Source organism: Pelophylax lessonae (genome assembly GCF_965119305.1).
Source record: "Pelophylax lessonae genome assembly, chromosome: 6".
Classification (NCBI taxonomy): Eukaryota; Metazoa; Chordata; class Amphibia; order Anura; family Ranidae; genus Pelophylax; species Pelophylax lessonae.
In genome coordinates, this window is record NC_138773.1 from 138,545,012 (window position 1) to 138,560,632 (window position 15,621).

At 41.7% G+C, this 15,621-nt stretch overlaps 1 protein-coding gene across 3 annotated transcripts in view; it reads right to left on the reverse strand.

The window, feature by feature from the left end:
• Positions 1–774: 774 nt before the first annotated feature.
• Positions 775–15,621, reverse strand: part of NTAN1 (N-terminal asparagine amidase) — a 989,828-nt gene continuing 974,981 nt past the window's right edge. For all 3 annotated transcript variants that reach the window (XM_082262325.1, XM_082262324.1, XM_082262323.1), the window contains 2 exons: positions 7,486–7,599; positions 775–1,039 (listed from right to left, as the gene is read on the reverse strand). In XM_082262325.1, coding sequence (XP_082118451.1) covers positions 875–1,039; positions 7,486–7,599 — 279 coding nt within the window. In that variant the 3' untranslated portion in view covers positions 775–874. The remainder of the gene's footprint in view (positions 1,040–7,485; positions 7,600–15,621) is intronic.

Sequence of the window (15,621 nt, forward strand, 5' to 3'; positions counted from 1 at the left end):
GGCCAGCTCTCAATTAGGCTTACCAACAGGGAGCAGCTACTCTCTAGATACTTGCTTTCACCAGATAGCACCCAATGAATTTCAAAGGGTAATGAACTGCACATACCCTCATTCAGATAAATATACATAAGACCAAACTAAAATTGTAAAATTAAAATTGATATTATACTAGTCACAATCTTTATCAATTTTTTCAAAAAAAATATAAAAACGCCTTTTTATCCTTTTAATTCATCAAAACCTGAGTACAAAAGTACCATCATTATTTCCTTACAACTACAGTATAACATTACAATTTTAATTATTAAAAATGTAAAATTAAAGTCCTTTTGGGGCTAAAGTTACTTATTAATAACATAATGGTGCAGAATATTGTTTGTTTTATAATGCTGATTTATTACAAAGTGCATTGCAATACATGTTAAAAATGCGTCAATATGAGTTTCAATGCAATTCCATTGAAATCAAAAGAAAACACCCAAAACACACAGGGTGTGCTTGAGGAGCCATTCACATCAGTGCAATGTGGTAATGCACATTACATTACGTGCAGTCATGTACTGCGGTATCAATTACTGCAGTGTGTGGTAATGCATGACCATGCATTGTGGTATGCTGGACTACGAAACTTTCTTCATTGTGGTGTGCTAGGACAGCCTATTCAAAGCCGCCTTTACACAATGCATGTTAATGTACATCTTAAAGTGTGTTCAATGTACAATAGATTACCCTGGTGTGAATGGACCCTGAAAATTAGACCATCTCCTTGTGGTTTCAACCTTTTACCTATTAATACAGCACCATACAGATATAGCAAAGACATAAGGTTTAGCTAAGGAACATTTACATACACCCAATGCAAGGATTTACGGCTTTATGACTTCTGCCATTGTCCATCATTTTTTTTCTTATAAGAGCGAGGCTTTCTATCGTGGAATAAAGATATGCATGGGTAAGGATGTTCCTTCAGAAATTGAAGCGCTGATCTTATATCGCCTACAAAATGTGGAGGCTCTGCCTCAGGTGATGTAGAGAAACACTGCAAAATATGAGTGCAAGGGGAACAAATTAAGTAACTTCAATCAGCAAACAATCATTTTATTGTGTAGGTGTGTGATTCCTAAAGAACTTTTTAGTTGGGTTTAGCCATCATCCCGGGTAAAATTTTGCATATGGGGTTGGTGCCTCAGTTCAAAATTGGGACTTTATGGGCTTAATATGTGAATTCATAAGAAAATATTAATTTTTTACTTAAAAGATAATTTATTATATGTTAACCATATAATATAACAATATTCAATAGAGTATTCAGAGAGTTCAAGTATATTATATATATTGTGTGGGTTACAGACCCATAGGTGATTGTGAGTAGGAAAGAAAGATAGGAAGTAGTGACAATGTGCTTAGGGTGACAATCACTAGCTCTCTATTGTTCCACGCTTGGGTGAAGCGTCGGATCCATAGGGAGGGTGTTTCAAAGTCCTACGCGTTTCGGCCGTTAGGCCTTTATCAAGGGAGGTGTGTCACCACATCTGGAATATAGTAAATGGAATATTTAAGTATGTATTTATTTGAGCCAGTCGGAATATTTTTCCTTTGGTCATATAATAAAAAAGACGTACTTTGTTAGGAAAAAGATTCTGCCTCTGGTTTCTGTCTCAGGTCCTTATCTATCACATATGAATCGTGTAGTCACTGCTGCTAGAGTATAATTTGAAGAGTGTAAGTTTATTTTCAAGATATATGTTTTAATAAATTTTAGTGTCTGTTTAGGTACTCACTTGGTTAATTCATATATTTCTTTTTGCCAGGGAGCATCTAATAATGTCCTTGTTCTGATCCAATCTGGATTAAGATGTGAATATGTTTAATATTTTGGTAATGTAATTATTTTGGCATTTTGTATCTTTGGTTTTACTTACTTGTATTTCCCAAAAGGGATCACTAGGTGGCACTGTGGTGTTTAGAAAGTCCCCTCCTATTCTATCTGTATAGATAGAAGGGGGAAAGTATAAATATACTTGTATGTATTTTAAGAACCATCAATGCTTAAGATAGCATTGTGGTTACTTACTTTTTCTTGCAGTGTTTTCCAAGGAGGTTTTTTTCTCTCTAGAGCAGCAGGTCCGGGCGTCCTCACTCTCCCTCTGGTCCGAGGGAAGTGGCACCCTATTCGATTCCCGGCCTATTTATGTCCGCTGTGCGCATGCGCAGATAGGCGCAATGACGTTGCTTCCGGGTTTTACTTGTATGACGCGGCGCGGGTGCGCGCGCATCCTGTCACAAGATTTGCGGGTCTGATTTCAGAGCGGCCGCCGACACAGGAGAGAAGGCTAAACCCTGGAGAGGGATTTGGCAGTTGGATGGAGTATACTGCTAGCCTCTTGTAGCCCCGATTATTGGCAATATCGGGGTTACCTGTGCCGGATGTGATCGATAAGGAGTCGGAGATTTTCAGAGTATCTAAATTTTCTAAACAAGGGCGTGATACAATATTTTTATAAGTGCAATATAGTATCTTAAATATATAAATAATAAACAATTTTTACAACAACTTTTTTTTGACAAATCCAAGGATTGTCTTAACAGTGGTACATATATTTGTTTTTTACACAGCAATTAGATATTTAAGGCAGGTCAGTATTGGATCAATTAGGGGGGGCCTGGTATGGCATCTATGTGGGGCCCAGATTTTGATTGGGTATTGTGTGCGTCCATGGGGGTCCAATTTTAGGGTGGGAGATAGTCAGATTTTTTGTAGTTTTTTGTATATAATTATTAGATTGAGGGGAGTGGTTGCGTGGAGTTTTTTGTTCTTTTCCTTTTTAATCTGTTTTGCCGGATGAGAATCCTTCCAGGAATGGGCGATAGCTTGTATTTTCGTTTAATCCTGGTGGTTGAGCGGCGTTCAATTTTTTAATCCATCTTAATTCCATCTGGAGGAGGGTCTTATTCCAGTCCCCCCCTCTTATTGGAATGTGTATTCTATCTAATGTAGAAAAAGTCACCTTTGGCATCCTATTTTTGTGGATATTAGCCACATGACGGCCTAATGGGAGGTAAAAATTACTTATTTGCATGCTATGCATGTGCTGATTCACCCTGAGGCCAAATTCTTGTCGCGTTTTGCCGACATAGAAGCTGCCGCATTCGCATTCCATAAGGTACACTACGCCTTTGGTTTTGCAATTGGCGTAATGTTTGGGGTTGAAGAGTTCACCATTAGGTAATATTTTATGTGTGGATTTTTTTATAACGCTACACTGTGCACATGATCCACATGGGTAAGTACCCTTAGTTTTGCATGGGTCTCTTCTGTTTTTTAGTTCACTGTGTACCAAGGATTGTTGTAGCGACTGAGTTTTTCTATAGGTGATCATGGGGTTTTCTGAGATTAGGTCTTTTATGGTAGGATCCTCGGTAAGGATCGACCAATTTTTTTGCAAGATTTTTCTGATGGATTGATGTTCGTTTGAATATCTCATGATTATTCTCGTTGGTTGGGTGGTGGTGTCAGCTTTCGAGGAATCTTTTTTGTATAGGATCTCTTGTCTGTCCATTTTTTTGACTTTATTAAAAGCTTTTCTCAGGCAGGTTTTGGTATAGCCTCGATCTCGTAGTCTTTGGTTTAGTTTGTTTGCTTCTTGTTGGAATTCAAATTCTATTGTACAATTCCTTTTTAATCGAAGAAATTGGCTGAATGGGATGGAGTTTTTTAATGGTTCTGGGTGAAAACTACTGGCGTGGAGTATGGTGTTGCCGGCGGTTTCTTTCCTGTATAATGTGGTCATTATGTTTCCTCTGTCATCTTTGTAAATGTATGTATCGAGGAATGCGATTTTGTTTTTATCCTGTGTCATGGTGAAATACATGTTGTGGCTGTTCCTGTTCATTCGATCTAGACATTTTTTGATTTGGTTTTCTGGTCCATTCCATATCATGAAGACATCGTCCAGGTATCTCTGCCATAGCATAATATTCTGGGTATACGTTATGTTTTCCTCTGACGTTAGGAATTCGTGTTCCCAGTCGCCCAGGTATAAATTGGCATACGAGGGTGCACAGCTTGTACCCATCGCAACCCCGCAGACCTGTACATAATATGTTCCACAAAAAGAGAATGTATTATGTCTTAGAATAAATGACAGCATGTTGAGGATGAATTCACTGAAGTTTCTATCATAATCGCTTTGTTGGGTGAGTATCTTTTCTACCGCCTTTAACCCCTTGGAGTGGGGTATGTTGTTATATAGGCTCTCCACATCAATTGTAACAAGTAAGGCATCTTTTGGTACTGTTAGGCCTTCCAATATTTGTAATAAGTGAAGTGTATCTTTTGTGTGGGAGGTCAGTTGTGTCACATATGGTTTAAGGTAGGCATCAATGACCTGGCTTACTTTCTCTGTGATGTTACCGTTGCCAGAGATTATTGGACGTCCTGGTGGATCAATTGCGTTTTTATGGATCTTTGGTAATGAGTAGAACGTGGGGGTCCTGGGGTGCTGCGTTCTAATGAATTCCCATAATGTTTGAGATATTATCTTCTGGTTAAATGCTCTGTCTACAAGCCGGTAGAATTCCTGGTTGTATTTTTCTATCATTACAGGTGAGATAATCTGGTAACATTTTTTGTTCTCCAGTATCTTTAGACACATTTGTTTATAATGTTCTGTATTCATTATTACGACATTACCCCCTTTATCCGAGGGTTTTATTGTAATTTCATCGTTCTCTTGGAGTTCCCTCAGGGCCTTTCTTTGTTGTTGATTTATATTGTTGGTTTTAGTTTTTTTCTGTATTTGCTCGATCTCTTTAGATGTTTGTCTAACAAATAAGGCAATTGTAGGGTTTGTATTTAGTGGTGGGAATTTGTGCGATTTTTTTCTAAAGGTGGCAATCCTTTTGTCCTGTTCTTCGTCACTGTCTGTTGATGTGTCCGATTCCTCTGATTCTGTCAGTCCACCCTCTTCCAATAGTATGTTGAGGTCCCGAATTGCTCGGAATTCCGCGGCTGTAAGGGGTGTTGGTTGTTCTGTTGTTGTTGGTTTTTTATTGTGCATCACTTTGAGAAGTAGAATGCGTGCGAAAAGGTTGATATCTTTGACCACCTCAAAAGTGTCCATACTTTTGTTGGGGCAAAAAGATAGTCCTAGTGATAGGACTTGTGTTTGTTCAGGTGTTAATTGTAGAGATGATAGATTAATTATGTTTAGTCCTTCGGTTCCTCCGGTTCGGACTCCTGTTGTTCCTGGTTTGGCTGTGTTTTGGTTTTTGTTTTTTCCTTGGCTAAAAAAGCCTTTTTTTGTAATTGTTTATGGTCCTCGTCTTTTTTCTTTTGTGCTCTCGTAAATATTTGATAGTTGGTTGGTCTATTTGGTCCTGGGCCCCCTATTATTTCTAGGCCCTGGGAGTCTAGTTCTCCATGTTCCTCATGAGGTCCCCATTCCCTTCTTTCGAAGTGTCTTTGGGGGTCCTGTTGGCTGTTTTTTGAATAGGCTCTGTTTTTGCCTCCTTCTGCTCCTGAATAGTAGGATGATGAATCCGAGGATTGGTAGTAGTTGGGGTTTTTTACAAATCTATTTTTATTTCGATTTTGTCTGGTTGTATTAGACCATCTGTATGCTCTACCTTGGGTAAACACATTTTTGTCCCGCCAATATTTCTTTTCTTTCTTTTGTAACGTCTCTTTTGCATAATCTTCAAGGTGGGTTTTTAATTTTTCTTCTTGTTCACTATATAGTGGTGCAGTTTTTAAAGGCAATAGTTGTTCATATATGGTTTTTATTTCTTCATCCAAACTAGTTATCTGTCTCCTATATTCATCTTGCAGTAGTTTCATTAGGTTTTTTGAACATGCGTTGAGGATATCCTCCCAGTCTTTTTTCATTTGTTCCGTCACTTTTTCCATAGTGGGGAAAATTTGAATACGGAGGCCTGCAGGATTGATGTTTTCTTTAATATATCTATTGAACGTTTCTATGTGCCAATAGAGTGCGGATTTTCTTGTCATTTGTTTTTTTAAATTTGAAAATAAAGCTAGTACATCAGATTCCAGTTGTTCTTTTTCTTTAAATTTGTTTTGTATCCCCTGCATCATGGAGTCCCACTCGGCGCCCATCAGGTTCTCCATGTTGATCCAAACTTTGTCCGTCAATTAGTGGTTTCCAAGTTTTTTGCTTGAAATTTTTGAGAAGTTCCCCTCTTGACTCCTGTTACAGAGATAACTCTGGACTGGGGGAGGGGGTTTGATCTTTGTTAATAAGTCGTGATGCCCTATGCCTTGCTGTTCAGCATGGGAAGGTTATATTATTTGCTCGGTTATTTAGGAATCTGTGAGGTCGTGGATGTGTTATCCATCCGGGGTAAGATTGTGTAGGTGTGTGATTCCTAAAGAACTTTTTAGTTGGGTTTAGCCATCATCCCGGGTAAAATTTTGCATATGGGGTTGGTGCCTCAGTTCAAAATTGGGACTTTATGGGCTTAATATGTGAATTCATAAGAAAATATTCATTTTTTACTTAAAAGAAACCAGAGGCAGAATCTTTTCCCTAACAAAGTACGTCTTTTTTATTATATGACCAAAGGAAAAATATTCCGACTGGCTCAAATAAATACATACTCAAATATTCCATTTACTATATTCCAGATGTGGTGACACACCTCCCTTGATAAAGGCCTAACGGCCGAAACGCGTAGGACTTTGAAACACCCTCCCTATGGATCCGACGCTTCACCCAAGCGTGGAACAATAGAGAGCTAGTGATTGTCACCCTAAGCACATTGTCACTACTTCCTATCTTTCTTTCCTACTCACAATCACCTATGGGTCTGTAACCCACACAATATATATAATATACATGAACTCTCTGAATACTCTATTGAATATTGTTATATTATATGGTTAACATATAATAAATTATCTTTTAAGTAAAAAATGAATATTTTCTTATGAATTCACATATTAAGCCCATAAAGTCCCAATTTTGAACTGAGGCACCAACCCCATATGCAAAACAATCATTTTATTTACCACACATTTTGTACCATTACAGACTGAAGTCTGAAGCTGGATCTAAACACAAGATGGCCTTTGGTTAGCAGCAGCAATCCTCAGCCAACAGATCTCAGAGACTTCTAAATAATAGGGGTGCACAACCAGCAGTATAACTGCAATTCCCTCCTCATTGACTGACCTAATACTGTATGTAGGATCAGAAGATCTGAATCACTGGTTCCCAAGAACTATCTTGTACTCAAACAAGTTGTACTGAACAGAACTAAGTGAAAAGTATAATCCTACAAGGAAACAATGTGCTAAAGCTTGCTGAATATAGCTAAGGCAAATTATGTATACTGTAACTCAGAAAGAGGAGAAAGAAGAAAAGGGACTTACTAAATTACTAAATATAGCACAGTTGCTAAGTAGTAGTCAAATTTGGGTGGCTAGTAGTTTAACACATTACTTGACTTTGCCGATAACTTTACCTGTAGAATCTGCTCATCTTTCTGCTCCAGCCAAAAATCAACATTTGGGAATGGTATCCAAGAATAAGGCCCGATATTCAGCTGTTCATGTTTTGCATCATAGATATTTACCATCTAAAAATAAACATTAGCAGCAAATGTTATAATGGAAAAACCTTTCCTTGTAAACTATATTAGGTCTAAAATATAAAAGTAAAGATTCTAGGGTCACAGACAGACATATTTAAGAAATGTCTGAGTCTCTCATATTTAAGAAATGTCTGAGTCTCTCATGGCTATCTAGTGAAATCTATCTTTTTCTGTTGCAACCTCTATTTTGTAACATAAATGAAAATTAACTAGGACATACTGGCCATGTTATAGCTGTTGGAGAAGTTGGGGATTTCGGACAGCATGATCTCTGTACTTATGAAAAGGTAGAGTTTTAAATCAAACTTGGGACAATAACAAAAAAAAAACAAAACACAAAACTGCTCTCACGTATGCAGACACAGACAATAGGAAAGAAAGAGGGGGTGCAAGAAGAGAAGCTGTCCCCCAAGTACAGTGCATTCTTGTGTGTTTTGGGGAAAGGGGGATGCTATCTGTGTTGTATAATCTGCAAAACGTTTGCAAATTGGCAGCAGGGTACTGAAACACACTGCCCTTTACTAGCAATGCAAGGGATGGGGTTAACAGCACTGCCACTGTCCACCAGTCGAAGAAGAGGTCAGACAGGAGCAAGACAGGGAATTGTTTCCCAAAGTATTATTTTTTGCACAAGTATTAAGCAGTTTAACACATTGGGGTTGCAAATAGACTGTGCACTTCACAACGTGCAGTTGTACTCTGCAAGTGCAGTTGCTCCAGAGCTTAGTAAATTAGGTAAACCTTCACTTTTTAAAGAATACCCAATCACATGCAAGGAAAATTTAAAAAACTGCATTTTTGCTTGCACATTATTGGATGATTGGAAGGCAGCAGAGCTTCTGCTTATTTACTAAGCTCCGGAGCAACTTTGCAAAGTGCACATTTGCCTTTAGTAAATACCCCATTGTGTCTTCGTTGCTCCTTCACAGGTAAATACTGCTTTGAATATCCATGCTATGTGACTGGAAAATTGACAATCTTTGAATCGTTGCTGTGTGGTAAATGTTGCTTTGAATATCAATTAGCTAAAACTTGCTCTCAAATAAATGATACAAATGTGTTGATATATTTGAAGACTGATTCTTACCTTTTTTGTATATAAAGAAACAATGATCTTTTATTACTTTGACCGATGTCTGTGGCTGGTCTGATTTTTGACAATTTGCCTTTCCATTTAAGTGTCTCTTATCAGTTATTAACTGATTAAAGTTGAATTAACCCCCCAAAAATGTATTATATTGCAGCTCATCAATCAATACATGTGATGGCTGCATCAGTTTCCTTTTCTTTTTCTCTCTGTATTCACCTGGTGACCTGGCCAGTATCACACTTCCCGTGTTAGTAGGACACAATTCTGGATGAATGAGAACAGCAGCCACAGCATTGTCACTTGGGGTTGGGGGGAGTGGTAAATGTACTAGCAGATTTAGATCGACTAATAAATGGAAGCCAAACTCCAGCTCACACTTTATAATTCGTTACAGCAAACAATTTTTTCCTGTTTTACATGAATAAATCAATACACCCCTGACAGTTTTACATGGTTACTTTCTGTTGGTGAGCTTGTGCTTTTGAAAAACAATGTACTTGCTGGCTGGATCAGATTAAAACAGAAGTAAGCCTTTTATTTTAAGGAATTTTATCGTAATTCGTGCTATACACAATCCAATCTTCCTATGATCACATCTTATAAATTCATCTCAACAGAAAATCGATAAATGAAAATGAAGTAAAATCCAAATAAAAGAAAATATGGATAAATGTACATGTCTAGTCCTAAGTATATCTGTACATGATAAAAATGGGATACAGACACATATTCTGAGTGTTAAATACACAAAAATGTACTACTTAATATGTTCCTCAAAATATAAAATCCCCCATCCATCTAAAGTTTATATGTCAAAATTATCATGTGTTTTTTGCATTAATCTGAGAGCAAACATTAAATATACTTATACTGAAATTAAATAATGAGTGACGGGACAGCAGTGACTATAAAAATGAACAAGTGTTCAAATGGCAAAGTAAAGTATTGGAAACAGAACTTATATTGGTCAATACAATTCCTAGAGAAATATTGAGGATGACAGAAGAAGGAATAGAGACACCTGAAGTAAAGAAAGAAGAAAATGAAGAAGAGAAACTGAGGCTCCAGGACTGCAACATTATCCAATTAGAAAATTATATATGAAGTTGGGTTGTGGCGCTGCTCTACGTAAAAGTGATAGTGCTATATATTGCGCAAATGCTGCTATGTGTGCCTCCTTAACAGGAAGGAACAAATAAATCAAAAGTTTCACATACAACAATCGTGCAAATTATACGTCTGTGCAAACATCATAAACCAGTGCAATCACCGCAAAGAAAGTACGAGTGCTAAAGCCATAAACAAATTGTCCTCAGTGTGTCAGTGTACACTGTCCACTATACTACCCACTACACTACACTGTCCACTACACTGACCATTACACTACACTACCCACTACACTACACTGACCACTACACTAACCACTGCACTGTCCACTACACTACCCTACACTGTCCACTACACTACCCACTACACTACACTGTCCACTACACTATCCACTACCGTGTCCACTACACTACCCACTACACTACACTGTCCACTACGCTGCCCACTACACTACGCTGCCCACTACCCACTAAACTACACTACACTGTCCACTACACTACCCTGTCCACTACACTACTACTACCCACTAAACTACACTACACTGTTAACTACGCCTCCTCCCCAGGCTGTGTCTAGTCCTGCAGCCAGCAAAATGACTTACCTGTTTTCATGATCCATCCACTCTGCCACATGGTGAAGATGACCCCTTACAGGGGGCAGGCCAGGGAGGATTGTGAGAGCTTAGAGGAGGCGGGACGGACGGAGGCACATGCAGAACTGACTTAGAAGACAGCGAGGCGGGCTCCAGAAGCGAGGCGGGGCTCTGCCACTGGCCAGCCCCGCTGCCGCACACGACAATGTTGGCCCAATCACAGGGCGCCGGCCGGCCATCGTTTAGCCTGAAGATGGCGGCGGCTAGAGTGACACTGGTGTGGGATGCGCCCCCCCAAATGTTGTGCCCGGTGCGGTCAGCCCCCCCTGCACCCCCACGCTACGCCACTGATCCTGGTGGCTTCCAGGGATTTCCCCTCACTTTCTGTGATATCTATGGAACAGAAATTAAGGGGAAATCTCTCCAGTTTGACATAGGTGACAAAATCTGATGGGTTATAATAGCCCGCCCTTACTATATCAAAAATAACATAAGAAATATGTTATTTTACCTTAATGTCTATCTTAAACCGCATTGCTAATTGCATATTGTACTTGTTTGTAGCTTATGCACTGAAATTTGCAATTAAACCTGTCATTTTGTAACTTTTGGAAAATGCCAGTAAAAATTTGGCTGTATCAGTGAATTTCAGTCTGGTAGGTTGGCAACACTGGTGACACCACTGTGCCTGAGGCGGGAGCCCAAGCTCCCGGTCTGTGGCCCTGCCGCCCACTGCCTCTATGTCTCGTGGCCGCCGAAATTGCAGTGTGTTATAATCTATTCAGACCAGCAGCCTCCTCCAGAAGTGTTTGTCACGGACAGATGGTGGGTGTGTTACCTGACCCCACCTCCTCGGCTCGGCTTCTCCTGTGTACTGTACATTGCTGGATTCCTGGGAGCAGGCAAACGAGAGGAGCGGCAAAGGTTTGGAGTGGCGTGGGGTGAGCATGGCTTGTGGGGCAGAGCCAGAGTGGCGCATGGGTTAGGGAGCGGAGAAGGTTTCCCGGCAGTAAGTGGCACATCATCATCACAGACGAGACACACACGCACAGCACAAGTACCTACCTGCTCATTGCTGCTCAGGCACCACTTTGCCAGCACGTGTGTACTATTTTCCTAGTGAATGTGAGAGGCTGGCTGGCATGGCTTAATTGGTTGCTCTCTATGTATGTTGTTTACTCAGCTCAAGGCAAGTCCCTCCCACTTGACCGACCGATCAGTGCCAATACAGTGCCACATCAGTGCAAACACAGTGCCACCAGTGCTATCACAGTGACATCATTGATATCCTAATGCCCTGCCAGTGTCAATACAGTGCCACCACAGTGCCCCATTAGTGCCAGCAGTGTCAATACAGTGACCCATCAGTGCAACACAGTGCTACCACAGTGCCATCATTGATATCGCAGTGCCCCACTAGTGCCCCATTAGTGCCATCAGTGTCAATACAGTGCCCAATCAGTGCAAACACAGTGCCATCATGTCAATACAGTGCTCTATCAGTGCAATCTCAGTGCCATCAGTAGCAATATCAGTGCAATCACAGTGCCATAAAAAAACATTATTAAAAGGGGTTGGGGTGACACCAACCCTAGTGACGCCACTGTGTATGAGCCAATAATATCATGCAAAAGCACCATGATGACGTCATCTATGATGGCGTAGGGTGGAACTTAGACGTATGGCGCGATTACCCATAGCCTATTCGCAAATTTATTGTGGCCATATTGGAATCTGGTGTTCGGTTGGTTTGCATAATATTATTGGCTCATACATTCAGGATGTAAGTAAGTGCAATACTTTTTAATAAATTTCCCTTTAATACGGAATCACACTATGGCCAGTCTGTTTCCTTTCATGTTTGTGCTTATGGTGTAAGTCCCTCCTTTGGCATCATTGGTTGAGCTACACATTCACCCTGGTCTGTGACGGACATAGGAAGTTGTAACTGGTGTAAGGCACATATTGACTGCTTTATTGCAGTCCACTCTATCTGATAAGCCTCCCTTTTTACCACATTGGGTTGGCGTATCATCTACCTCATTTTCCAGGAAAGTGGGATTTCCTTCACTATCACAAAAAACCATATATGCACCGTCTCTTTCTCTGGATTTGTGGATCTCTGTATCTGGTACTTTTTGCACTTTTTTCTTTTTTTGATTTTGAACTGATATGCACTGACACTTTACTAATGGTCATTTGAATTGTATGTATATACAGCCCTCAAATTTTCCACTCGCCTGCTAGCATTTTGCGAGTCGAAAATGATGTAGGGCGAGCTCTGGGAGCCGCTCAGGGGAAGAGAGGAGAGGAAAACCGGATAATGTCAGAGCGGCGGATCATCCCGCTGTAACAGCTTCAATTGTAATTGCCGGGCGCTCGCTGACACACACAGTCCCCGCCTCCTAGCCCGACTCCTTTGATAGACAGAACACCTGGCCAACCAGGACGTGTGATGTCTATCAAAGGAGCCGGGCTAGGAGGTGGGAGCCGGATAATGTCAGAGCGGATAATGTCAGAGCGGCGGATCTCAGGTTCAATTGTAATTGCCGGGCGCCGATACACACAGTCCACCATAGCTAACCCGGCCCTGATTGGTAAAGCGACAATAACACAGTATTTATCCAATTAAAGCCCCTTGTATTCTGGAGGAGCGTTTTGATTGGGGAACTGTGTAAACGGGAACCAATCATGCAAGGGGGAAGGCGGTGCTATAGACGGAGCGGTTTACTGTCTTAGGAGAATAGTGAGTGCGATGAGCGGAGAGATGGTGGCTCTGACGGCAGTGCGGAGGGGAACGAGGCGTACAGGTGAGCGGGCTACACAGGCGTGTATGAGGGGAAGGGGGGTCATCACCCCTATATGTCACCCGGCCCAGGAACTTGGGTGTCCTGAGGCTTCCCTGTACAAGTTCCTGCATGTCCTGGGAGCTGGACAACAGAGCTCACATGGACCAATCCTATTCCTTGTTTGTTACCCCCCAAATAAAAGCTAAAATCTGATTGGTCAGGACAGGCAGTGCTCAGATTTACCAAATGAATTGGGAACTTCTTCCTCTGTGAAGCTCCAGTCACACCTTTGTGTTCCTGGGAATGTTCCCAGAATCCGTGCAAAACGTGCTGCAGACGTGTGTCATGCTTGTACTGCCGTTAATTCTAATCCACACCTCGGCAGCAGATTTGTCACGATTCTCCCTGCGATTTCAAAGAGCTGAGGTGTGAATGACAAATCGCAGAAGGCACATTTAGGATGCCATTCATTTGAATAGCACCTAAAATTGTGGTGTGCGGTTCTGCCGCGATTGTTGCACTGCAATTGTGTCAACCCACATCATATGAAGCTTGTCGTCCAAAAAAGTTCAGGCGCTACTTTTGGGTGTCTTGCTTCATGCGATGCGGGTTGCAATTGCAGCATGATTTATTGTAGAATCGCACCACGATTTTAGATGCCATTCAAATGAATGGCATTTCAAATGTGCATTCTGCGGTTTTGTCATTCACGCCTTGACGCTTTGAAATCGCAGGCAGAATTGCAAAAAAATCTGCCCGCGATTCAAAACTCCAGGGTGTGAATGCAGTCTAAGGCAGCCCTCAAATTTTCCACTCGCCTGTTCGCATTTTGCGAGTGGAAAATGATGTAGGGCGAGCTCTGGGAGCCGCTCAGGGGAAGAGAGGAGAGGAAAGCCGGATAATGTCAGAGCGGCGGATCATCCCGCTGTAACAGCTTCAATTGTAATTGCCGGGCGCTCGCTGACACACACAGTCCCCGCCTCCTAGCCCGACTCCTTTGATAGACAGAACACCTGGCCAACCAGGACGTGTGATGTCTATCAAAGGAGCCGGGCTAGGAGGTGGGACTGTGTGTGTCAGCAAGCGCCCGGCAATTACAATTGAAGCTGTTACAGCGGGATGATCCGCCGCTCTGACATTATCCAGCCAGCAGTGGCATACCAATGGGGGGTGTCAAGCCGGTACTCACGCCGATCATCTCATGTGAAGGCAGCTGCTCCCGCAGTCTGTGCTGCGCTGCTCACGGGTGCCGGAAGAAGGTGAGTGTCCAAGGATTTAGCAGCCTCCCTGTGTCACTGGATAGGAGGAGCGGTGGGGCGGCTGCATATAGAGGAATTGATCTTTCCAGCTGGATGCCTGATTCTCCTCTCTGCAGGCATTGAGCAGCTGCAGGAGGAATATGGAAAGATCAATTCCTCTATATTCCTCTATATGCAGCCGCCCCACCGCTCCTCCTATCCAACTTCTTTTTTTCTTTTGCTGCCCCCCAATGCTGTACAGCCCCCCCCTTCAGCCCCCCAATGCCCTTAAGCCCCCCCCCTCCAGCCCCCCAGTGCTCTTAAGCCCCCCCTCCAGCCCCCCAGTGCTCTCAGCCCCCCCCTCCAGCCCCTTAGTGCTCTTCAGTCCCCCCTCCAGCCCCTTAGTGCTCTTCAGCCCCCACGCCCTCCAGACCCTTGATGGGCACTGATGAGGCTGCACTGATGGGCACTGAAAACTTTATTAATATTTAAAACATTTAACAGTGTAATTTTGAGATAATTTATGAGGGCGTGTTTAGGGGTGGAATTAGGGGCAGGGCAGGGTAGGGGTTGGGTGGGGCAACTGGTGGCGAGTAACCCTTAAGGCCTGGCTAGTAGCTCAGGACTTTAAATTTTGAGCCCTGGTATATATATATATATATATATCACAAACCCCATGGGGGCTGCTTAGTAATAGCACCTCCTCTGCACTCCCTGGACCCTGAAGCATCTCTGACCCGCTGGGCACTACAGGTTCAGACATATTTGAGCAGTAATACTCTTGAAACTTGGATATCAGTGCAAATGTTTACAGTAACCAGTTAAGTGTAACAATCACAATAACAACACAACAGGATATGCAATGAAGAGTTTGATCTCCTAAATCCCAATAATTTATGTGGGACTTAAGAAGCAAACACCAACTCAGATCAGGTGCTTAGCAATATATAATGTAACATGTATATATGAATTTGTAGTAAATGAGAGTGACTATGAGGCAATATTGTATCATTCACTATCATTCATATTAAGCAACTTGAACTTAATATACTCAGCCAATAACTGTCATATCCTCTCTATCTAAGTGATTCAGTCTAAATAACAGGCATAAACACTCTAAAGTCGGGGGGCCCCCTTTAAGGAATATTCAATATAGTCACTCCCTAGCAAGGCCTTGTGGTTCTTCGCCAG